General features: G+C 42.7%; 5 protein-coding genes across 7 annotated transcripts in view; 4 read left to right on the forward strand and 1 right to left on the reverse strand.

The window, feature by feature from the left end:
* The first annotated feature begins 134 nt into the window (after positions 1-134).
* On the forward strand, positions 135-906 carry LOC119657685 (probable 28S ribosomal protein S23, mitochondrial). The gene is made up of 3 exons (XM_038064716.1): positions 135-276; positions 337-498; positions 563-906. Exons 1-3 carry the CDS (start codon positions 233-235, stop codon positions 855-857), a joined length of 501 nt encoding a protein of 166 aa, XP_037920644.1. The 5' UTR covers positions 135-232; the 3' UTR covers positions 858-906.
* A 5,524-nt stretch (positions 907-6,430) lies between these two features.
* Positions 6,431-7,265, forward strand: LOC119657885 (glutamyl-tRNA(Gln) amidotransferase subunit C, mitochondrial). Its single transcript, XM_038065022.1, has one exon. It carries the CDS (start codon positions 6,665-6,667, stop codon positions 7,226-7,228), a length of 564 nt encoding a protein of 187 aa, XP_037920950.1. The 5' UTR covers positions 6,431-6,664; the 3' UTR covers positions 7,229-7,265.
* LOC119657884 (DNA polymerase subunit gamma-2, mitochondrial) lies at positions 7,198-8,519 on the forward strand. Of its 2 annotated transcripts, none has more exons than XM_038065020.1 (3): positions 7,198-7,966; positions 8,025-8,123; positions 8,227-8,519. In XM_038065020.1, the coding sequence occupies exons 1-3, from the start codon at positions 7,234-7,236 to the stop codon at positions 8,514-8,516; spliced, it is 1,122 nt and encodes a 373-aa protein (XP_037920948.1). In that variant the 5' UTR covers positions 7,198-7,233; the 3' UTR covers positions 8,517-8,519. The 2 variants fall into 2 exon arrangements, with proteins under 2 accessions (XP_037920948.1, XP_037920949.1); XM_038065021.1 differs by having other exon boundaries at positions 8,245-8,519.
* Positions 8,520-15,614: 7,095 nt separating this feature from the next.
* On the reverse strand, positions 15,615-22,306 carry LOC119656614 (origin recognition complex subunit 5). The gene is made up of 3 exons (XM_038063053.1): positions 21,352-22,306; positions 16,009-16,209; positions 15,615-15,939 (listed from the first exon to the last, which is right to left on the reverse strand). Exons 1-3 carry the CDS (start codon positions 22,240-22,242, stop codon positions 15,655-15,657), a joined length of 1,377 nt encoding a protein of 458 aa, XP_037918981.1. The 5' UTR covers positions 22,243-22,306; the 3' UTR covers positions 15,615-15,654.
* A 364-nt stretch (positions 22,307-22,670) lies between these two features.
* Positions 22,671-24,917, forward strand: part of LOC119656613 (sterol regulatory element-binding protein 1) — a 30,390-nt gene continuing 28,143 nt past the window's right edge. For both annotated transcript variants that reach the window (XM_038063051.1, XM_038063052.1), the window contains exons 1-3: positions 22,671-23,169; positions 23,229-23,884; positions 23,946-24,047. In XM_038063051.1, the coding sequence (XP_037918979.1) occupies positions 23,073-23,169; positions 23,229-23,884; positions 23,946-24,047 (855 nt within the window). In that variant the 5' untranslated portion in view covers positions 22,671-23,072. The remainder of the gene's footprint in view (positions 23,170-23,228; positions 23,885-23,945; positions 24,048-24,917) is intronic.

Raw genomic sequence — 24,917 nt, forward strand, 5'->3', positions numbered from 1 at the left:
AGAGAGTGAATTTTTGTTCTTATAATTAGCGATTTACATGTTTCCAACCGTATTTCATTAGTTGAGCATTCAATTACTGTCTGTGTTATCTACACAAAAGATTTGCTTAGCAGAGAATGCGAAAACACGGCAATACTGTCAAATTGAATGAAGGTTGTCAGTTTGACGGCGCGGACGGGACCTGGGGCTGTGAGGTTAGCTCGACAGAAGTCTAGTGATCACAAACGAAGTCATGGCGCAGAGCAGGCTTGAGAAAATAGGGACAATCTTCACCAGGTAACTGGAGTCTTCTCCACACTAAAGCATCTTAGTAACCTCATTCGATGTTCCCCACAGAGTGACCGGACTACTACGATCCGGTGCGATGAAGCCGGAGGACAAGCCCATTTGGTACGATGTCTACGCTGCCTTCCCGCCCAAGCTAGAACCACGTTATGACCGACCTGCTCCTAGTATTCCACTTCGTCAAATATTCTATGAGGAAGACATAGTTCGAGCGTAAGTTCCAGCTTCACACTTTTTGTATCGAAATCAAACTCATGATCCTAATCGTTCCCTTCAGGAAGTTCCACAAACAGACCAAGCACATAGACACTGTGAGCTTAGCGGACACTTCCCGTAAATCAAATGCGCAACAGTTTATTGGCATTTACAACAATCTGAAAGGTCAAGGGGCGTTAGACGATGAAAAGATATTCGAGACAGCACAGGAAATGCTGAAGGAGGAAATACAGAAAAGGGCGTCCAGTGGTCAGCCAGGAGAGGAGGAGTATCGAGAGTCGCCGGGCTTAGTCAGTAGTTTTTCAGAAGCTAAGAATACTGCTACAGTAAATATTAAGGATATCTTTAAGGAATAAGGTATTGTTCTAGAATTTTGTTGAAAAAAAAGTTTAGTGTACATGAAAAGTTCGTTTTTCGAATCTTAATCTGACGAGAGGTGTTTATTGAGGCAACAAATTATGCCAGGTGACTTGCATATCATTTAATTACTTGAAATGCAATCTCCCTTATTGCTTTGAACTTTTAACACTCATGGCTTGAGTTAGTTAGGTGGTTTGTTGGCTAAGTAAGCTAGTCTGATAGTCGGTTTAAATGGCAGGACTTTCTCGCTGTGTTTTATGAGCTTCTCAGAATTGTCTCTCTAGCTTCTGTCACTTTGGTGCTAGAACAAACTTTTATTTTATTGTTTTATTGTCCAGGGACGGACTCAATTTTTCTCGCTCTAATTCTCTGGTTTCCTAAAAAATTATGTATTTGGCTTTGACGGTTTCGATCGCAGGGCAGAGGCGATCTCATCAGACGCGGCCTCAGAGCCGAAAGCGGGAACAGGTGGCAAACCCGACAGGGGTTTGAACCTAGACTGGTTTAAGCTAATGAAATGAAAATTTTGTTTGGAAACAAGGAGCGAAAGGCCACCTGTTGCCGCTTTCGGTCACGCTGCTCCGCAGGGCAGAGGCGCCGAAGAAGCGTCTGATGAGCCGCCTCTGCCCTGCGATCGAAACCATCAAAGCAAATACATAATTTTTTAAAGTACTGGGCGTTCGCCCACGAAAATAGTAGTCCGTGCACTTAACAGAAAGGGTAAGTTGCTTTTCGAACAAGTGGATGGCGGGCTCAGGACAACTCATTCCCAAATAAAATTTTCATTTCATTAGCTTCCTAATTTCTTGGTCTTAGTTCTCTTTCTTGCTTCGAAAAATAATTATTTTTTAGCTGTCAAAATTGGTTTCGACCGTGGCCAACTCATTCACAACTGCGTCACGCAACGCTCCAGCCAACTGATAGGGGTTTCAGCGTGGAATTAGACGTTTGGCTTCCTCAGCTCGGCCGCCGTAAGTCAAAGTGAACGCGTCGCGATCTTTTTTTTCTTGGAAGACGTCTGTCCTAATTAGAATATGCGTGCAGGAGTCGAAATCCCTGGACATGTCGGCTACATATTTTGCATGGTTGGTGGGTGGTGGCGCCTTCAAATTTCGCACTGCGTCCTTGAACAGACGCTGCAATTTGGTGGTTAAGGAACGACCCAAAGTCGAGTCGCCGAGGAGTCTCAGGTTCTTCCACTATACCAACTCTGCATGGCTTGCAGCAAATTCTTTGCAGTTGGCTGTCCGGAGGACGAGTGTCCAGACTTGTGACTATGAAGGATCATCTTAAGCCATTATAGCTACTCTCAGCGTCCTATGCCATATTTGAAGCATCCCCTTGAACTACAGGTCGTATGAGGTTATCCGATGATGCTCGCAGTCGAAGAGTTTGTCTAACTCCGAGAAGAGGGAGGACTCAAACTGCATTCCCTACCTATCGATGATTGTGAGCAATTACCTGAAACGGTGCGAGTTTCGCAAGTGCCAATTAAATCGAGCTGGATTGTATGGAAACGCTTGGTGGACCGAGGGAACACACTTACCCCACTCCTGACATATTTCGTAGTCTTGCATTTCTGGCATGCGATGCACTGCCTATCTCAAGAATTGGATTTTCTTGTTCATGGACGGTCCGGAATATTTTGCAATAATTACTCGATTCATTATCCGCATGCCTGGACGAGCTATATCGTGAATGGCGTGAAATACTTTCTTACTGAAATCGGCTGGAATAAATGACTTTGGTCCCTTGTCTGAACTCGCTGAATGTGTATTTAAAGGTGGTGTTAAGGCTTTGAAAAACTGCGTCGTTTTCCTGTGTCCTCGCGATTGCCGGAAAAACAACGGTGACGGGATCTCTGAAACACGTGACAAAACGTCAGTAATTGCCTTATCTTTTTCAGACACGAGTTGAATGTTGGAAGTGAACTGGTTCATAAAGCCCAGGTGCCGAAATTGGCGAGAGGACGCTTTGTCGGCACCAAAGCTGAGTGGCTTATGGTCTGTGCCGTCGTTTTCCTGTGTCCTCGCGATTGCCGGAAAAACAACGGTGACGGGATCTCTGAAACACGTGACAAAACGTCAGTAATTGCCTTATCTTTTTCAGACACGAGTTGAATGTTGGAAGTGAACTGGTTCATAAAGCCCAGGTGCCGAAATTGGCGAGAGGACGCTTTGTCGGCACCAAAGCTGAGTGGCTTATGGTCTGTGAACACTCTGAATGGGTTGCCTTCAAGGGAATACTGGAAGTATTTAATTCCGATGTACACGGCTAATAACTGACGATCGTATGAGCTGAAGCTTCGTTGAGCAGGGTTCAGCTGCATGGAAAAGAACCTCAAAGGCTGCCAGATTTGGTTCACGTTTTAGTGGAGAGCAGCATTTATAGCGATGTCTGAAGCATCGACGAATAAGGCAAAGGGTTTATCTTGCTGAAGGAATGCCAAAAGTGTAGCTTCCACTAGCTGTTGCTAGGTGATCTCAAAAGCCTGGACGGCCCAGACAAGTAAGCGTTAAGGATCGATTGCCCAAAAAAATTCTCATATCCTTAACTATTTTTGGAAGTGGGAAGCTCGAAATCGATTGCCCTTTAATTAGGTCTGGTTGGATGCCTTCCAGAGTAATCAGGTGACCGAAGAATCTTACCTGTGATTATAGGAATTTCCATTACTCAACGTTGAGTACTAGACCGGTTTTGAGGCAAATACATTCCAGGTGCTCTAAATGATCGAACTCAGAGGAAGATGGGATCAGAACATCATTCAAACAAAAGCTAAAGTTCTGAAATTTCTGCGTCGTATTGCATAGTCCAAAATTCATCTTAGCGAACTCGAAGAGTCCGAAAGGTGTGCATATTGTCGCTTTCGGAATTTGATTATATGCCTTAACTAAGTCAATAATAATAAACGTTGAATGTTGAAGGTCTGCAAATACCCTGCTTACCCCTCATTTCGCGCAACTGCCACCTTCTGTGGTGGTAATGGACACACCTTGGAAGAGATACGCACCCCAGCGATGTGAATGTGGTGCTGAATATCATTCTTAAGTAACTCAGAGAGACTATGTGGTGCTGAATATCATTCTTAAGTAACTCAGAGAGACTATGCTCGGTAGTGATATTGCGGTACATTTGAAGAAATGTGCAAATATGTGGGTCAGTGTCGTCTTCAAATACAATGGCAAGAGTGTTGGGCGTGCAGGTCGAGATTCTTTCTGATGACCTAAGGGAAATTGTGGAATCAATGAGGGACCTGCTGTGTAGATTGTGTAGATCCACTAACAATCCGTAGTGGCACAGGAAGTGTGCCTAAAATGGGAATGCCGACATCCATGAAAATGAAGCGCCAAGAAAATGCTTGTTGAAGTCCTAGACCTATATCTATCTGCCGGAATTTTTTAGAATTGAATTTTAAATTACTATGCCATGCGCTTAAAGTTGCTCACATAGGGAAGCACAAAACGTTTCATACTTGAAGTGCCCACTTTCCGGTTTTCCGACTTGTTATACCATTAACAAGTTTATTGGTAAGGCAATCAAAAAGGGGTTGGAAACAGAGGCCGCTTCGAATTTTTTGTGAGGCTAGAGAGGGGAATTTTCTTCCTTCCCCTGCATATGTGCCTTATCTCGTTTAGCCTAAGAGCAGAAACGCTAAATCAAACTCTACCACAAAAATATCATCCTTCTATGAGACGCCATAACTTTTTAATTCTTCAACAGAGTTGAAAAGAAAGGATCTCCCGTTTCTCCGTCTGCAACGTATAGCCGCCCTACTCTCTCTGGGAGTTAGGTTTAAAAAACCTTACCGCTGTGACTTCCAAATGGCCTTATTCTGAGATATCATAAATTTTTAAAGGGAAAGGGCGCCGAAATCCTCTGACGGGGTTACATAGGGGGGACCTTTCTCTTCTATACACGGGACAGGTTTGAAATTTCAAATTAAAATCAGTCCCCACTTTAAGACGTCATAACTTTTTAGGGAAGGAAGGGGTGAAGAAAGGGATTAATTCGTTACTAGTATCGCACGTTGAAGGGTCAGCCCTGGACAATGAGCAGCTGTTCTGCGGCTCAAATGATCTAATCATTAAATAGTATAGAGCCATTTTCATTCAGGAAATATGTTAGCTCAAATAACAAAAACATTCAAGTCTACTATTCAGTACGTGATAAAAAACTTTAAAGAAAGTAATTCCGTTTATCGAAAACAGGTAGCGGTCGACCTGTGAAAATATAGTCGGAGCAAAGAAAACGACAAACTTTGCGGAACATAAGAAATAATTTCAAGACAACTGCAGTAATTATTACAAAGAAAGGAACAAGGTATATACTGTACATTTTTTTAAATTTTCCTTTTGCATACAATTGCTTCGGAGACCACGTGCCTCGGCCATCAGTGCTAGCACCTAATTAATTAATCTGTCTTGAACTACCCCTATTTATAGGGTAACTTTTAACTCTACTAATTACTCTGTAATTGTTTTTCATTTTCCCCCTATTTTTTATTACATGCTGCTGTTTCCTTCATCGTGATTTAAGGTTGCCAGACTCCCTTCTTTTATGATACATATGCTTTCCGCTGCATCCAAAAGGTGTGTTTTCCGGACCCGCTTTATAATATCCACGTTGTCCATCGCTTTTTCGTTTGGTGTGCTCTCTTATGTGTACCTCGAATCTTGTGGTCACTAGGCTTTTAGTATGACCAATGTACACTTTTTCACATTCTGAGCAGCTGACCTTATAAATTCCACTCATCTCTCCTTTCTTTAATTTGTCTTTGGTTGAATCTAGCTTAGTCCTCAGTTGTCTGTTAACGCTTGTACTTACTACTTTGATGATGTGTTTTGAAAACGTATTTCTTATTTTGCTCGTTACCGATGATAATGTAATGCTCGCTCTGATAGGTGGGTTATCCCTTTTTTGGTGGTGTCACTAGCAATCTATGTACCATACTGTGGTAAGCGGTCATATTAGCTTCTTTCTTGAAACATACGCCCTATACCTCTCTCTGTGCATAAAATTTCGAGCGGTTTGAGGATGAACTCTTACTATACCTTTGTTCCAAAATTCTTTGCAATAAGTTGAAATCTATGAAGTCTTCGGTGTGTGAGTTTTCTTTCTGATTATATCGACCTCGAGTTTATTGTTGTTTCTTATTAAGGACGCGGTGTGGTGCGATAATATTAGATCATACAATGATCCAAAATACCTCCGTGTTCGTTAAGGAATGTGATTTAAATCACGAGCCCCGATTTAAATCATATAGAACATTTGTGTTCACATGTCGAAAAAGAGCTTCGCAAAAGAGAGGGAAAGAACAAAAAGGACTGGAAGAATCACATAAAGGATATCTGCAGGCTATATCTGCAGAAATTACCGAAAAGGGTCAATGGGAAAAAAACTCTCGCAACTTTGCTAATGATCATCATACAAAATATGAATTTACTCAATTTTTGGCATAAATATGTTGTCTTTGTATTAAATTTGCAGTGTCCAAGTTTTTTTTTTGATTGTCAACTCCCATTTTTTTTTATCACTATTCTCACTGTTTAAAATAAAATTAACAAAATAAGAACGGTAGAAAATAGTTTAGATAAAGATATAATCTGACTTTAGTGTTTCGCAGCTTCGCCCAGCATAACTACATTCAGTGAACAACATTTTTGGTGCACACTGTCCGTACCTCTCACAGCTGATTGTTGCAACTGTCATCGGCATGGGGGTTATGGATAAGGTGCCAAGGTCCCCAATATTCTGTTGAATTCTATTGAATCCGGGCGTTGTAATTTATTAATTAAGCAAAAGTATGTTGCGCTGGTGTTATCCCTGTGTTCGCCCATTTCGAGAAATATTCGTGACTCACAAGCAATTTACTGGGAAAGCAGCGAAACGCTTGTTCTGCTCAAAGGACCAACAAAGGAGTGATACCGCCTTGGCTCAAGAACTCGAACGTCGACGCACGAAGATTGACTTCACAGAAATTAAATATCCAACAAAGGTTCCTGAAACTCCGATTAGTTGCATAAATCTTGACAAGTCTCCGGACTACACCCCGTCTCAGATAGTCGACTCGCAAACCCTGCAGCTGCTCGAACGCCTTTCCTTGGTGGATTTGGATAGCAAAGAGGCTTTACGAGCTCTGGAAGACAGCATTGAATTCGCCGAAAAGGTGGTTAAAATACATACCGGGTGTGTACGACCCATGTACACTGTTCTAGAAAATCACCCACTTAAAACTCGCCCAGATAAGGTGACGGACGGTAATATCAAAGAGGACATTCTGAAAAACGCCTCCGTTACCGAGGAAGACTACTTCGTTGCCCCGCCTGGAAATATACCTCTGGAGACAAAGGAGAAGAAGTTTGATTGACAACTATGCGTAAATTATCTGAAATTTTAAGTATCTTAAAGGAATCAGGCTACATTGACGTGCAATTAATCAACCAAGCTCTTGTTAACAAAATCACATTCCTGCCTCTGGGATCTGTTCTTTTGGATAAAATTAGAAGCGAATGCCACTCGAATCGAGGCGGAATCAACACATACAACACGAACAATCAGAACGGGGAAACGATTGACTTATTTCAACATCGAGCAGAACCAAATTCTTTATATAAATCAAAAAGCTTCCGGGAAAATATCCTTCATATTAAAAACCAGTTTCAAACTGATATCCCTCTCGCAATTAGCGAGAATTTGAAATTCTCAAATCATCTAGGTCCCAACTCGGACACGTTTTCAGTAAATCTTCAAAATGGAACACTTATCTCGTGTTCGTATTTCGTTAACGAATCGGCTGCTACCGAATATTTCCACAGGATTCAGCGAGAGCGGAAAATTTGGTGGATGAAGTTCTCATTGAACCCCGGACGATACTTTCTTTCTGATCTGAGCACCCAAGAACTGAACAATTATAAAGTGCAAACAGTAAAAATAAAATCTAGATTCAATTTCGGCGAAATGGATTTGGAGTCGGTGGATGTTGTTCCTCTGAGGGCGTTGGAGTTAGACAATTTAGAAGATTTCTATTTTAAAGACGCTCGGTTGAAAAGAAGGATTTTACCAGCGGTCGTACGGTCTGAGCTGTGCTTAGAAGCGGCGGTTTTAGGTAAGGTATTCTCCAAATAGACCTACATAGGAAAGTATTGATCTCGTTCATTCTTTAGGAATTCTGATGGATTCGGTTGAAGATTCCCGGGACAAGAAAATTAATATCAATCGAAAGATAGCTCCCTACCAATGCAGCGTATTTTGCTTTTCGAAAGGTATTCACATACATTTTATCGTCGAAATAGTATTAACAATATTATATTTTCACGCATGTCTAAATTTCCCTTTCTTCACTTTTAAATTGGCTGAATTACTAAGATGAAAAGATTCTTTTAGAGTTGGAGGATTTGGCTGCGCATTTAACGAATGTAATACGGAGGAGCGGTCTCACGGCTCTAAATCTTCAAAAGTGTCGAACGAATTCCGATCAGATTTTAGTAAGAGAATTAAAGGACATGGACCAGGTAGGAATTCCATATTCGATTATCCTGGAAAATGAGAGTCTGCGAACTGGAGTAATGAAATTACGATCACGTGATACTGGCCTATCGGAAACTATTCATATTACGGATGTGCCTGATTATTTATTAAAAATTTTCAATTCCTAGTTATTTTAGTGTTTTTTTGGTCATAGCATGACAGTGTTGTTTTGGCACGCATAAGTTTGCCAATAAGCAATGCTTGCAGGAAAAGCCTTTAAAGAAGTATTACTGTTTGCTCTTGATAATTTTCTCCTTAGTGTGGTCTGATGAGTTGTCCTTAAATTCATCATCAACGGCGCAACAACTGATATCCGGTCTAGGCCTACCTTAATAAGGAACTCCAGACATCCCGGTTTTGCACCGATGTCCACCAATTCGATAGCCCTAACAACTGTCTGGCGTCCTGACCTACGCCATCGCTCCATCTTAGGCAGGGTCTACCTCGTCTTCTTTTTCTACCATAGATATTGCCCTTATAGACTTTCCGGGCTGGATCATCCTCATCCATACGGATTAAGTGACCCGCCCACCGTAACCTATTGAGCCGGATTTTATCCAGAACCTGACGGTCATGGTATCGCTCATAAATTTTATCGTTATGTAGGCTACGGAATCGTCCATCCATCGTCCATGTAGGGGGCCAAAAATTCTTCGGAGGATTCTTCTCTCGAACGCGGCCAAGAGCTCGCAATTTTTCTTGCTAAGAACCCAAGTTTCCGAGGAATACATGAGGGCTGGCAAGATCATTGCCTTGTACAGTAAGAACTTTGACCCTATGGTGAGACGTTTCGAGCGGAACAGTTTTTGTAAGCTGAAATAGGCTATGTTGGCTGCCAACATCCGTGCACGGATTTAATCATCATAGCTATTATCGGTTGTGATTTTCAACCCTAGATGGGAGAGATTTTCAACGGTCTCAAAGTTGTATTCTCCTATCTTTATTCTTCCCGTTTGACCAGTGCGGTTTGATGTTGGTTGATTGGTTTTCGGTGCTGACGTTGCCACCATATACTTTGTCTTGCCTTCATTGATGTGCAGCCTAAGATCTCGCTCCGCCTGCTCGATCTGGATGAAGGCAGTTTGTACGTTTTGTGTCATTCTTCTCATGATGTCGATATCGTCAGGATAGGCCAGTAGTTGGGTGGACTTAAAGAGGATCGTACCCCTCACATTTACCTCAACATCACGGATCACTTTCTCAAGGGCCAGGTTAAAGAGGACGCATGATAGAGCATCCCCTTTCGTAGACCGTTGTTGATGTCGAATGGTCTTGAGAGTGATCCTGCTGCTTTTATCTGGCCTCGCACATTGGTCAGGATCAGCCTAGTCAGTCTTATCAATTTCGTCGAGATACCGAATTCTCTTAAATTAGTGATTGTTATTGGAATGTTGCCAAAAGCAGGCCGAAAAGTAGCTTATAATAAAGGAGAGAGAGAGAGAGAAGAGTTTTGTCTATTCTTATCCATTATTATGTCTTTTTTCCTTCAGCCTTTGTCCCGTTCACAAGCGGGGTCATCGTGATCAGTTTCGCCGTTTGGCTCTATCGAATGCCTGATTTGGACGCAATCTCGACACTTTTAAATCCCCATCCAGCGTATCAAATCACGGTTGTTTTCGCCTGTCTTTTGGTAGTTTACTATTGACTTCGATGTTCAGACCAATCTTAGCAAGTGAATTCACTTTAGTGCGAATTGCGTGACCATACCATCGAAGACGCCTCTCGCAACTTTTCCACGATCGGTGCAACCTCATAACAATCGCGGATATCCTCATTTCGGATGTGATCAAAACGTATAACGCCACTAGTCCAACACAACATATTCGCTTCCATTACCGCAAAACCCCGTTCATTGTTTTTATAGTTGGCCAACACTCAGAATCATAGAGGGCGACAGGACATTGTGGTAAATTTTAGATTTGAGACGTTTGTTGATACGTCGATCACAAAGGACACCAGTTGTGGAACGAGACTTCATTCAGGTTGCATTAATGCGGGAAGCAATTTCATAACGCAGTTCTCCATTGGCTGATAGCGTTAACCCGAGGTATTTAAATTGCTCAGTTCTGGGCAGATCACTGCTGCTGACAGTGATTGTGACTGTTTCATGGGGATCGGTCCTCAAAAATTCAGTTTTATTCAGATTCAGAGGCGTTCATTCCATTTTTGGACAAGTTACTCGAGATCACCTTTGCTAGTAGATGCTAGGAAAAGATTATCTGCATAAAGCAGTGTATAGGGCGCTGGACATTCTATGTCCCGTGTGACGGTGTCCATAACAAGAACAAAGAGCGCAGCTTTATCCATTATTATATGAAATGGTAATTCTGATCTATGTGACGGTATTTCTTCGTCCTATTGAAATTGACTTGCGGCGAAGATTAAATTGAAAACTTGTTCCAAAAATAATTTAATAGAAACGATAAAGCGTTGAATTTTACACAAAACTTGGAGAAAGGAGAATCTTACGAATTATTTTTCTCTTTGTTGTTATAATGATCTGAGGTGATTTAGCGTACTATTGCTAGCCGCGATGATATACCAGCCCAAAGTTCCGCAAGCAAATATGCCAGTGCTTAGGGGTAGCAGCCATCATTGCCGCCATTTGAAGAAGACCCGATTATCAATCGGCTCTATTCAGGCACTTATTTGCGAGATACTACCGATCACATTATGATATATATAACTTGACATTAGTTCACTAACGAATTTTGTTGATTATCTAACTTTAGCAAGAAGGAAGTTACTGATGTTAAATCATCCAAGTAATTAGAGTTTAGAGCAGAACTTTGCATTGTTTCAAATTCATTTTTGGGCCATTGGAGCAAATTGATGCAAGTTACAATGTAATAACTCGACTGCCTATAATTTAACAATACACTCAAACTATTCCTTGCTTATAAACTGTGGCCAAAAACTGAAAATGCATAAGAAAAAAAGTGGTAAGATTGGTTTTGAAAGGAACTATGATTATTCACTTATGTGTCTTTACTGCGTCCACTCCCAGGAAAACAGATCATTGGCATTCAATAGGAGCCGTTTCTGCTATTCGACTATGTCGTTTAGTTGTGGGAACATATTCTTGCTGGGCAAACGACAAAACCTCTGAAGTACTCGCCCGAGAATATCGACGAAGACTCGGTAACCATTGAAAGTGCTTTTACCTCTAGCGCGAGTCAAATTGCCTTCATACAGGGATGCCAGCAATTGACCGACTGCGGAAATGTGGAGGCGGATCAACGAACGTATAGTGCATAATTACCGGGACGAACTGGGGGGAATGTAACGTACACCGCGACGAGGGGAATTCTACTATTGGGTTCTGAAATGTGCGCACGCTCCTCGACAATAGTAGCGAGGGTCCCTAGAATGCTCCTTTTCTCCAACTAGAGCGAGAATTCCATCGATATAAGCTATTCGATATAAGATATTCTGGGCCTAAGCGTAATAACATGCTGGGCTCCTTTAGAACAATATGCTTTGGAAAGGCAAGTGATAGCCAACGCGAATCCGGTGACGGATTGTTACAGACGGCTACCGCAGGGCACGTTCCCTTGACTTGGGAGCCGGTTTCTGATGCGTGCAATTACTATGAGCAATTACACGCAATTCGGGAGAGGCTTTCTAAAGGTAGCATCATGATCGTGATCTGAATGCTAAGCTTAAGTATTGTGCTTTTTCTTGGGTGCTACGCAGATCGTCGACCGCATTCCAACGGGGTGTTGTAAAATCTGGCTGACTGTAACGTTGGAAGCGGATTGATGAACGCAAGAAATTGATGGCTGCAAGCGATGGCGAGCGTAATATGCCCGAACTCCGATTCCGCGCGAATTATCGAGAAATTAAACGTATTGTGTGCGTTGGGACAAAAGGGAATTTGTTATTACGTGGGTCAGGTAAGCGGAAGATGCCGTAGATCGCAATGATTTCAGAACCGTATTCAGCATCACGAAGGAGCTTGCATGAGGTCGGAAACCTTTCGATGGCCCTGCAAAGCGCCTGATAGCGGTCGACTTCTCAACCTCGATGACGAACAGCTGAAGAGATGGTAGAAGCATTTCGCAACGATTGTTAACCGTGTGACATCCGATGAGGTTCCGGTTCTTGTGGATGAAATCGTTAGCCACCGTAATATGCGGATGCCGACTGCTCCTCCAAGCAGAAGAGCAATTATCAATGCACTCAAATGGAGTAAAGTCACTGCGATTGACGGTCTCCCCGCAGAGTTATTCTTCGATACATCTACAGTTTCTGCAGGTATGCTACTTCCATACGTACGAAAATCCTGGGAATTTGAGACCTTTCCCAGAGTGTGGAAAAAGGGCAGCATCAATCAATTTGTTTATCTAGGAAGTGTGTTTTTTGCCGACTGTGTCATTGAACTGGATGTCGTTTGACGCATTAACAACGCTAGATCCGCATTCGCTGTCTTATCTGAAATCTGGAAATGCAGTTATCTCAGCACTAACATTAAGTTAAGACTGTTCTTTGCTAGTGCTTTTTCTGTAATGCTATATGGGAGTAGCACATGGAAAGTGACTTAACCCTCGATAACTCAAAAGCTTCAAGGCTTCATAAACACTTGTCTGCGACTTATCATTGGGGTACGCTGGCTTGATACTATTTCCAACAAAGAACTTGGTGAGCGCACATTTCAATTACCCGTGTGCGATGTGCTCAGAAAGCAGAAGTGGCAATGGATAGGTTACACATTAAAAACAGGCGACAATTGCATTGCTAGCTATGCCATGCAGTGGAGTCCACTATCACGAAATGGCCGACGAATGGTTCATCCCAGGAAGAAGGAGCGCGAGAGTTCTGGAAGGAGATGAAGCGTATTTCAGCGGACCGTGTATTTTGGTGCGTAGGCGTCATTGACGCGGTCTGCCTCACCAAAGAGTAAATGGGAACCATATATATTTTACCTGTTATAAGCATTTCTATTTAGTGCCTCGAATGTGAATTTCAGGTTTCTTATGGAATGGGAGAACAAAAATCAGTAATGTTTGTGTTTCCTATCTAGAGTCGAAAGTCAAAACCGATAACAGTTATGATGACGAGATCTTCGCACGGTTAACGGCAGCCAGCAGAGGCTATTTCACCTCACAAAAACTGATTCGATCGAAGCTTCTCACTATAGGGTTGAAGTAATTGATGATGATACATATATTCCTCCGAGACTTCGGCGGCTGGCTACCAGAGAGTGTGCGATATCACAACCTTTTCGTTGTTGATGGCGTAGTTCAGGACGGTAGACAACTGATAGGGATATCGAACTGGTGGACCTCTGCAACTTCATACAAGCCGGATTGGCTTGTATGAAGTTCCTAAGGCAGGCCTAGATCAAACGCCGGCTATTGCGTCGTCGATGATGGTAATAAATTTAAACATAGATTAGCATTCGAATTGAAAAAGATAACTTGTACGGAAGAACGGAGTAAATTATTCCTTATATTTACGAAAAGTTGAGGGCATTCCAGCTAAACAAAAAAATATATACTTTACCAGGATGACTATGGGCTGTATCATGATTTGAAGTTAAAATAGACGATAATAACAATCATCTGTGACATTGACTGATCTATAAGGGGTCAAGATAGCGGGACTCAGCTAGAGAGCGCACATTTTAATCCTAGAGAATTATACGTGCTCACAGGATCTGGTTGTTCATTTATTGGACGATGAATTCCACAATGGCTTCGTTGACAATGAAATGTTTCGGAAAAATGTGCGACCTTGCCGGGAATTTACGTATTAGCAGCAAAATATTTAACTATGTATCCGCCGACTAGAAGATTTTCCGGGTTCATGTGCATGGACCGAATGATTAACTTACGCAAAATCTAACTTATAGATGTGGAGCAAATGGTCTTGCTTTTAAAAACAGCAGATGAGCACTACTTTCAAAAGTATAATGGGAAGAATTAGAAGTCATATGTTTTTGTGGACTCCGTGTCCCAAATGCGAGAAGACACTAATTGCTAATCGCCTACTCCCATCCAAAGAGAAGGGTAGGTAGTGAGCACCAAGTGAGGACAACCAAAAAGTTCGACAGTAAAAACCAAGGATGGTTCTTGCCCTCAGAAAGTTCTACTTGCGGTGAAATCATACGCAGAAGCGGGGGCGAACATTACTGCTGACTTGTAAAAAAAATCGGTTATGAAAGGTAGGCTTAGGCAATATCGCAAATAAACTTCAGAGATGCTTATCAGCATCAGTACAGAAGCCAATGCTGGCGGGAGGTGCAATTCATGAATAGTGAAATAATATGATTGAATTAACCATCCGAAAAAGAATAACACTTGCGTACTCTTCAGACAGAAAAATTGGTAATTGGTTGCAATCATGATGGACGAGTCCAGCAAATGTATATGATGTATGACATTTTGCTGCATGAGCGGAAGAATGTTTGTACGCAAGAATGAACGGAAGCAACCTTGTCGCAATGCTGTTAACGGTTACGATGAATACTTGACCTTGCAGACAAGTTCCCATAAGTTTGCAATTTGCGGAAATAATCCACGATGATGATTGATGATGCGTAAATAATTGGTTGGGAATAGATGGAGAAATGTATTTTGGGAATGTTACGATGGACACATTTATCTTTTGAACATTGAATCGCCTGAAGTATCCCGTGACCATTCTCTCGCGTGAAGAAAGATAATCTTTTCCATGAACTTGAGGTTGAGGAAACAATTATTTAATGCGTATATATCTTGGAATGAAACAGGAAAAATATCGATCATGAGTGAAGAAACTGCGTCGATGCCAACGGGCATAGTAACATAGATTTGATTAAATTCATGCAATCAGAACTGTTCGAAACTTGCCAATCATAGATCTGTTTTAATTCTAAATTTAAAATACACTCATGTGCAGCAACCATGGCGTCTATTAATTACTTTTCTTTCAAATTATCTGCAGTGATTCAGTGATTAGGAAGGATATTCGATTTTTTACATCTATAGTCTTCTATAATATTAAAGGCTTTCCTTGCCAGATAATTGGCCTTGTCTTCTTTCGAACGCTTGGATATGGTTTTTAAACGATTGTTTTATTCATTGTACCCTTTTAGTCAGGCAAGCCCGCTTATGTAAAAAAATTAAGTAATAAACTTAGACCGCGAATCAAAGATGATATTTTTCCAAAGCTGAAGAAGAAAGCCAATAATCGATGTATCACAGATATTATTGTAAGACATAGTAATCGCAGCAAACAAAAAATCGAGCAATATACTACCAATATATTAAATAAATATTTTTGTTACATAAAATCACACAGATACTGCATAACATTAAATCCAACGATTCTTCCAATATGTGAAACGAAATCAAGGCCAACGGTGCATTGTAATCTCGCAGATCCTTCCATTAGATTCCCTTCCCCAGAGACAAAAGACAAAAACTTCAAATGAACCAAACTTGAAATTTGCGATAATAAATTACAGGTCAACCCGACCTTTTCATCTAGAATTGCATAGAATATTGCTAATAGACGATCGACCGTGAACGATTTTGGGCCCAAGTTGGTTTGCATTTTCTCTGTTACCTAAAAGAAAATTAACAGGATCGATAAGAATTGTTCCTTGCTTCATACTTGATTTAAAGAGTAGATTACCTTTGCTTGAGCGTTGACTGTTTGGAGTCGTTTCTTTTGCTTCCCATGATTTTTGACGAAAAGCCGTTTATCTTGGTTAGCTGCATTGTGACTGGCTAAATATGCAGCTATTAGAAGATATTTTGCGTAGTAGGGCAGTTCCACAGATTGTGAGATTCGTTTGAAGCTTTGGTTGTCTTCTAATGCTTTGTTGGATTGATTCTGCAAACGCGAAAAAAGGGATAAAGTAACGACTAAACGCAAATATAATAAACAAGTAATGTTTGAATTAGCCAAATTCAAATTGATCTATCACTATCTTCATTAAAGTGCTCTACCAATCACAATCAAAACAACAAATAAACTGCCTCGAATATCAAATTTCCTCTTTCAGTATAAAAGCCGACGGTTATGTTGTTTCAGTCTAGATATCTGATGGTAATAATATGGCGTTTATTGACGTTACATCCTATAACTTGTACTAGGTGGTGATACGGGATCAAAATGCTTTATTATGTGGGTAATTGTTTAGATCTCTACTTTGGAGCTGCCATAAATTATATAATAATAATAATAATCGTTGGCACAACAACCCATATTGGATCAGGGCCTTGAAGTGTGTTAGAGCACTTCATTCAAGACCGTAACGGCACACTACAGTATACTGTAGGAGGCAAATCACGATACAAAACCCACTGCCATCAGTGAGATTTGAACCGCAAACTTCCGTACGACAGCCTTGTGCTCTAACCACTCAGCTATCCGGACACAAATTATATACTAAATTATATATTTTCAAACTTATCAGCTTATCTTGCAGGTAGCTGAAAGACAACTTCTTGAGGGACCAACGATGGCAGTAGTCGTGGCTAATACGCTATGCCCCACATATGGATCAATGGCTACCATACCGTACATAGACACATATGCCGAAAGTTCAGACGTCGAAAGGATTGATGCCTTTGGATGTTTTCAGTTTCAAATTAAATGAACAGATTTGTTTTTGTTGGCGTTTGTAACGCAGATAATTTGGTTTGGAAATGGATCATAGAAAAATTCCCGAACACCAACTAAGAAGTGAGGTGAAACGCAAACGGCCGCCTTGGAACCCCTGGAGTAAATGAGGGGGCTCAGTAGACAGCGCAAGTAACGCTTGCTTGGTTTGGCCAGGTGGAGGACGCGATCGAAAAGGATGCAAGCGAAGACTTAGGGACCGACTTTAGACTGGAACCCAAGACTTCGCGTTGCTTGCTCAATCTGGATGAAGGAAGTTTGCACTTCTCTGGTTGTTCTTGCCATGATGTCGAAATCGTTAGAGTAGACCAGTAGATGGGTAGACTTGAAAAGAATGGTGCCTCTCTGATGATGTTCTGGATGTATAGGGCTATCCAGTCTAGCATGATTGTGGAGAATATCTTATGGATCGTACTCAGTAACGTGATGTCTATAATTGCTTCACTGTGTTATATCCCCTTTTTTATGTATGAGACAGACAATACCTCTGCTACACGTAGAGCATAAGTTGATAAAAGGCCTCCATATTTAACCAGTTCGGCTGTAATTAAATCGACTCCTGGCGACCAATGATTCTAAGCGCGATGAATTACATGGACTGTTTCTTTCATGCTTGGTGGTGGCAACATTTGCTCCTCGTTTTCAGTTGGCGGGACTTCCAACTCACCGATATTTTGATTGTTGATCAGTTAATCAAAATACTCAACCCATCACTCCATTATGCTCATATGGTCTGAAATCAGATTCTCTTCCTCTCGGCAGGTGCTGGAAGGGCACACTGCATGAGAAAATGTGTAAATCGTTTGCCCGTTTTTGTTGCCGGGTCCCTCGTTGTAAAATCCGTTCAGTCTGAGGCTCACTTCGTCGGTTCATAATTTTGGTTTTCCGTGTAAGTTTGTCAGACCTACCCAACCTGGAGAGCCAGTTGGTACAATTTGCGCCGTTTTTAGGTGCGTTTTCATCTTTCACCGCCTGCAGTTTTTCATTAAGAAAGAACTCCCAGCGATCACCATGTGAAAGTGAAGGTAGGGTGGGATAGTATAGCTGTTGGTGTTGATTCAACAGGCACTTCCAGGTCTTATGTTTCGACATGGATACGAATACACATTTCGCCCTGGCACCCATACTACCCTTTGGCCGTCCAGGGAAAAAAAGCAAAAGTTAATGTTGATTCCCAAACTTAATAAGTCAATAAGATCCAGCATCATATCGTCCTGCTGGATACAATATGGGAATTGATGATGGAGAGAGTAATCTACAACAGATTATTACTTATTTTTGCAAGTGGCAATGACTCGTAGCAGCGCTAATATGGGGTCCGAAGAGCATACTCTACGGTGGATGCAATAAGCATGCTTATGAGCCTGGCAAAAGATGCATTGAATTCTGGATGCCAAAAATGCATTTAATTCCGGTAACTGGGGCTGAGTTAAAGGCGCACTGCCTAACATAGGTCTTTCTGCATATTTGCTGAGCTTAGTCGAGAATCACATCACAGGGAAAATTATCTGATACACGACAGATGAGGGCCCAAACAATACATCATCACTGCGTGGGTATCACAGGGCTTAGTTATGGGTCCCTTGGTGTGGAATGTCGTGTATTTTGAAGCGGTTGTGCTTCCCGTCCTAGAGGAGGCTGCGATTGTCCGCCAATTACCTGGCTGTAGTTATTGCATCAAAGCACCCAAAATGGAAGGTTTAAGCGACGGAGACAATAAGAATGGCTGGAAAACACCGGGTCGACCTTGGGGGTTGAGAAAATGAAAGGGGTTTTAATAACGAAGCGTAGAAAGAAAAACACCGAGAAGTTGGAAGTTAGTGAACATACGGTGGTCTCTAAGCCGACTATCAAGTACCTGGGGTTGCAAACTTATGCTTAACTGAGCTTTAGGGAGCACCTAGAGCATTCATGTCAAAAGGCAGCTAGTGCAATTGAAAGAATGTCGGCAATGTGGATGGGCCGAAACACTGTAAAAGACTGCTTTTAGCCGGAGTGGGGGGATTCATTCTGCTTTACGCGTCGCCTGTGTGGGCGGATGCGTTTGTGAGCTCACAAAGACGAAAAAAAGAACTCCGTCATGTTTGAGGCATCCTCAGTAAAACAAAAATAAAGCGCTGAGATCAGGGAAAGAGATAAGTAGAGTATAGTTGGAGTTATTCCACTATGCTAAATCCTACCTGATCTCTCTTGGTGACAGGTCCCGCGGCAGGCCGATTAAGAAAATGCATACAATGTCGTTACAAACATGATGATCGGATTGAGTCACAAGCCTCGGAGAAATACTAGGGCGTCCACTCCACTCGACGCGGCAGGACGGACCCCGTCCTGTCGCCAAATGGGCAAGGGTTCTTGACGCATGGACGGACTAACTGGAAAGACCGAGGAACTCGCAAGAGCCCTTCGGAAAAGGCGCATTGATCTCTGCGCTCTGCAAGAAACTCCATGGTCTGGTGCCAAAAGCTGCGACATTGAACGCGAATGCGGTAAAACCTGGCTATAAACTTCTCTATTCTGGTAGCACAAACACTCAATATGGTGTTGGCATTGCCATCTCAGAGGGTTTCTCTGATGCCATTAAAGAAGTCGAACGATTTGATAATCGGCTGATGAAGCTCACCATTATATCAGCTGATCGCACTATTCACTTCTTCACCGCGTACGCATCACAGACAGGTCGACCTGATGCCCTTTGGCAACTTCTCGATGAAAAGACTTGTCCCGTGCCTGCTGACGTCTATATCATCATTGCCGGCGACCTTAATGGTCATGTGGGTGAAAAGGCAGACGGTAATAGGTGCCATGGGGGAAAGGGCTTCGGAGCCTGCAATGAGGGTGGCGAGCGTATAATCGATTTTGCGGACACTCATGACCTTGTACTTATAAATACATGGTTCATCAAACGATTGTCTCATCTTCCTACATTTTATAGTGGGAACAGTAAAACGCAAATCGACTATATTCTCATACGACGCCGACATTTTACCACTGTCACTGATTGCAAAGCCGTTCCTGATGAGACCATCGCACGTCAATATCGGCCGTTGATTGCCGTCCTGCAACCTGGATGAAGTGGCGTTCCACAACTGGTGTTCTTTGTGATCGACTTATTAACGAACGTCTCAAATCTAAAATTTACCGCAATGTCGTCCGTCCAGTTGCTCTCTATGGTTCTGAGTGTTGGCCGACTATAAAAGACAATGAACGGCGTCTTGCGGTAATGGGGACGAAGATGTTGTGTTGGACCAGTTGCGTGACACGTTTTGATTACATCCGAAATGAGGATACCCGCGATCGTTATGGGGTTGCACCGATCGTGGAAAAATTGCGAGCGAGGCGTCTTCGATGGTATGGTCACGCAATTTGCGCTAACGAGAATTCCCTTGCCAGGATTGGTCTGAACATCGAAATCGATGGTAAACGACCAAAAGGCAGGCCTAAACAACGGTGGCTTGATACGCTACATGTGGATTTAAAAGTCTCGATATTGCATCCAGATTAGGCGTTTGATAGAGCCAAATGGCGAAACCGATCACAACAAGGCGGCCCCGCTTGTGAACGGAACAAACGCTGAAGAAAAAGAAGAAAGAAATACGAAAGAAGGTGAATTACCGGCCGATGGCTCTGAAAGTTTGTAACGCTTTTACAACTACATCAGATGATTCAGCATTGGTGGTGGCGGGCGTGATCCCAGTCGAAGTTCTGGCAAATCAAATGATTGTGCCATACTATGGAAGTTGTATCGAGGGGAACACAGAACGCAGGTATGCGGCAAGGTTAGAGTTGTATGATCTTTGGCAACGCAGATGGGACGACTCTTCCAAGTGTCGATCGACGCACAGGCTTGCTCCCAACATTAGGGAGCGGCTTGAGCGGAAACACAGAGAAATCAATTATCACATCACCCAATTCCTCAAGGGACACACAGGCAGCATCTGCTCCGCTATGGAATGGATCATTCGAATTGTCCTGTATGCAGTGGTACAGCGGAGGATCCAGAGTATCTAATGTTTCACTGCCCAAGGTCGGGATGGGGAGAAGGAACATGAATCAAGTTGGGAAGGAGTGTAAATCCGGAGAGTATAGAGATATTGAGATCGAGGGATGACTAGCTTACTGTTTCCTCCGTAATTGTAAAAATACAGAAGGAGGTAAGGAAGAAGAAAGCTCAAACGACGAGAATCATGGGTGCTTAAAAACAAATCATCCGCGCGAAGCAATACATAAATGGTGGTCCCACGCAGCTGGGATTCGAATGCCCGCTGGTGGTTTTTAGTGGCTATGAATCCTACACACGTATCTAAAGATTTTTGTATTTTAGATAAAAAGGAAAACAAAGCGACTTCTTACCTCTGCTGCGGAATCCATCCTCATATAAACTGCAGTCAAGGCAGCGCTCAAAGGCTTTGAAATATTTCGCCAGAGTTTGCTTACATCATTCCGATCGATGGTTCCATTCAACACAGGCTCCACATAGACTTGAAAGCAATCTCTGGATATCGATCTTAATTCCGGAAAGTCACGGCAGGCGCGATAGAACACATTAAGGAAGATATTCAGGTAGTTATCGTAGAAATCACTTTCCAAATCATCGAGAATCTTAGACCATTCATTGTTGTCCAGTTTCGACGCCAAACGTTTTTTCACATTCACAAAATCATTTCCCAGGATCGTCTGAGTTTCCGCTTTCGTGTATTGAGGGAAGAAAATCGTTTGAACCTCCACCAAGCCCGTTTTCAAGTAGAACTTATCGAATGGCAGTTGAGAGATCAAAATCGTGCAAATATTCAACCCTGTCATTTCTTGGAGGCGTAGTACTGTGGGTAGAATGTTGATATCCATGTCGCGAAGCCGTTCTGCGTCCTCCAAACAGATGATGTAAGAAGAATCGGCCGGAAGTTGACGCAAACTTTCAATGAAACCGTGCATTGATTCGCATTTTACGAATGGCGTGTAGTTGTTGGATTTGGACACTGTGTGTGAGTAGAATGAATTGAGGACATGTTCGTAGAGTAATTTGCTGGTGTAGCATTCAATGCAGCTGAGGATCTTCGATTTGATGGGGAGTGATTGCAGAAATTCAGTTACAATCGCGGTTTTCCCGGTTCCTGTGTGGCCGTAAACGTAAATTGCATTTGGAAGCGGTTCTGATGGGCTGCCGATGAGATCGTTTAGTTCTGTGATTATTTGCTCTCGACAAGGATATTTTCTCGCGATTTCAAGTACATTTGCGATTGACATAGTTGGCAATTAACTATGATTCGCGTCCTAACAAGAACTCACTCCGACTTATTAGGCCGTTTGTTTTCACTGGTGACATTTGGACTTGGCGCCAAAATCAATGTGTGGATGGTAGAAGCGGGGTATTTCGAAAGGAATCTGTTTAGTTTCGAATAGTGCATATTTTATTAGGAGAAAATGGGTCGTTCTTTTTTGTGTCTTCATATAAATCAACTAAGATGAATGGCAAAATAGGAACCTTCCGTCCTGTTATGTGTTCGAGTATTTACTCGATATTTTTTACCAAACACAGCATGTACTTTTCCTTTAAAAATGAGAGGCAAAATCACTGACAGTTCACCCAAGAACTTTTCTTCCGCAAGGTACCCACAGCTGATTTCATCCATGTGGAACGTGCCAGTGCCACAAATATGCAAATACGCCAACACTTGGCAGTCAAAACATTTCATTCAGACAGTTCGGTTTGCGGTGACAATGTCAGAAGTTTGTCGTGGAGATTTACGCCTTGAAAACAAATTGACTCATCAGTATCGTGACCGGTTGAAGTGAAAAGTTGTAATTTCGCGTGAAGTAAACAAATCTACCCGCGTCAACGTGTTTATCGTTTGGAATCTACAATTTTTGTAATGGGATTGTGCTTGCTAGGTTAGGGTATTTTCTGACGTCACATCGTATGATACAAATTCTCGTTTCTGATTGGTCGGGAGTGCGTTCATTGACTGACTAAACAGGAAAATATTGTGGCTGCGAAGAAGCCCAATTGGTTTCATAATTTGCCGCTCTGGTTGCGTTAATTGTGCTGAAGTGTAGTGAAACGTGTCCGCCGGAGGATGGACGAAGAATGGGAGAATTACTCCCGGAACGGGATGGACATGGACTTGTTCAGGGAGGAGGAGGCGATGTCGCTGATTAAGGACTTGACGCCAGGTGAGCGGTTTCTCTTGTTTTTCCGAAATGTTGTTGCTAAGCCCGGTCTTATCTCACAGAGATCTTGAATGATTTCTTGGACAACATCTACCCCATGGATATGGAGGAGATAAGTGCGATTGATCCTAACATGCTGGACATAAAACAGGAGAATAAAAACCAAACCGTTCCCCAGAACAACCTCCCCCAACCTTTCTATAAACCAACCATATCCGACCCCATGCTCTCTTCGAACTTTAGCCCCGTCCACATAACTCCACCGCAGTCAAACAGTTCCCAGATTTCAGCCCATTCGCCATTGCACACCCACTCTCCAGCACCCGTCAGCCCGCCTTCAGCCTCTCCCAGTCAGCAGGTTCCCAATGTGTCCTTATCCTTAAACCAGCAAACCCTCGCCCCGCAACCGGCCCAAGCACCTATGACGGCCGCCCCAACTCAAATCGTCTACACTCAGCCAACGTCTCAGGCAGTGGCACAGAAGCAGACTCCGACTTTCGTCCTGCAAAATGCCCTCGACTCAACAATCAACCAAGGAAAGTCTCTGCCCAGCTTGACGGCCGTTGCCCAGGCGAATGGAACCAAGAAAATCCAGCAGGTCGTGCATCAAGTGCCGCAGGTACTCACCCTACAGAGCGTCGGCAACGACAAGCAGGTTCTGTTGCAGGCCAACCCGACGGTCATGTACACCACGACGGCGCCAACCACCAACGGACCGGTGAGTAAAACCTCAGTAATTTTGATTGAATTTGCAACCGAACCTTATCTTTCCGTTTCAGAGCATCCACGCGCTGGTGAACGGCACGCTGTTGACTACGACGAGGATTCCGGTCGTTCTTGACACCGAGAACAAGGTGCCAGTTAGCAGGGTTCAGCCAAAGGTCAGTGCACAGATAAATTTTACGCGCAGTAAGCGTGCGCGTGATTAGGACTTCTGCTATCGCTTTGCTACTTGACCTAGTCGAAGTTTTGTGTGGAATTTACCGAGAAGATTAGCTCAGCTTGGGTTGCATAAGTTTGTTTTGCTAAGTTGTGTGGTCACTTGTGTCACGTTTACTTGATATGCGCGTGGTTGAGGAGCAGCGCTCAGATTTGTAAACTTCGAATGTTCGTAATGCGTACATGAAGCTTCTGCGGCGCACTCGATTTTGGTCTCTCCTTCATGGCTCATAAACTCCTTATTTTAAAGAGATGACACCAATTAAACCTTGGATGTGACCTGATTTACTTTGTTTTGTCTTCCGTCTGCTACGCTAACAACTTTCCGAGATAATGATGAAATTGTGGTATTCATCCTCACTCGATTGACCATGCGCGATCTATGCAGAATTTTGCATTCTGCCACATACTTCTCTTGTTATCGGAGAGTAGAGGCTATCGCTTTTATTGGGACAGTTGATACGCGCTTTTTTCCAAAAATTCATTGCGTATTCATCATTACATAAAACCCAAGGTCTTCCGTACTATATTAAGTGCTAATCGGGTCTGTAACAAGGAGGTGGGTAATGAGATGTATTTGAGTGGGCGTGGTTTCACAAAAAATCTGGTTCTGCCTACTATTGCTGTGAGAATTCGTTTTTTGAAGTTTAAAGTTCCGTCCGGATAGCTCAGTGGTTAGAGCACTAGGCTTTCATACGGAAGGTCGCGGTTCAAATCTCACTGGTGGCAGTGGAATTTGCATCGTGATTTGACGTCGGATACCAGTCGACTCAGCTGTGAATGAGTACCTGAGCCAAATCAGGGTAATAATC

The sequence above is a fragment of the Hermetia illucens genome, chromosome 5, assembly GCF_905115235.1.
Source record: "Hermetia illucens chromosome 5, iHerIll2.2.curated.20191125, whole genome shotgun sequence".
NCBI lineage: Eukaryota > Metazoa > Arthropoda > Insecta > Diptera > Stratiomyidae > Hermetia > Hermetia illucens.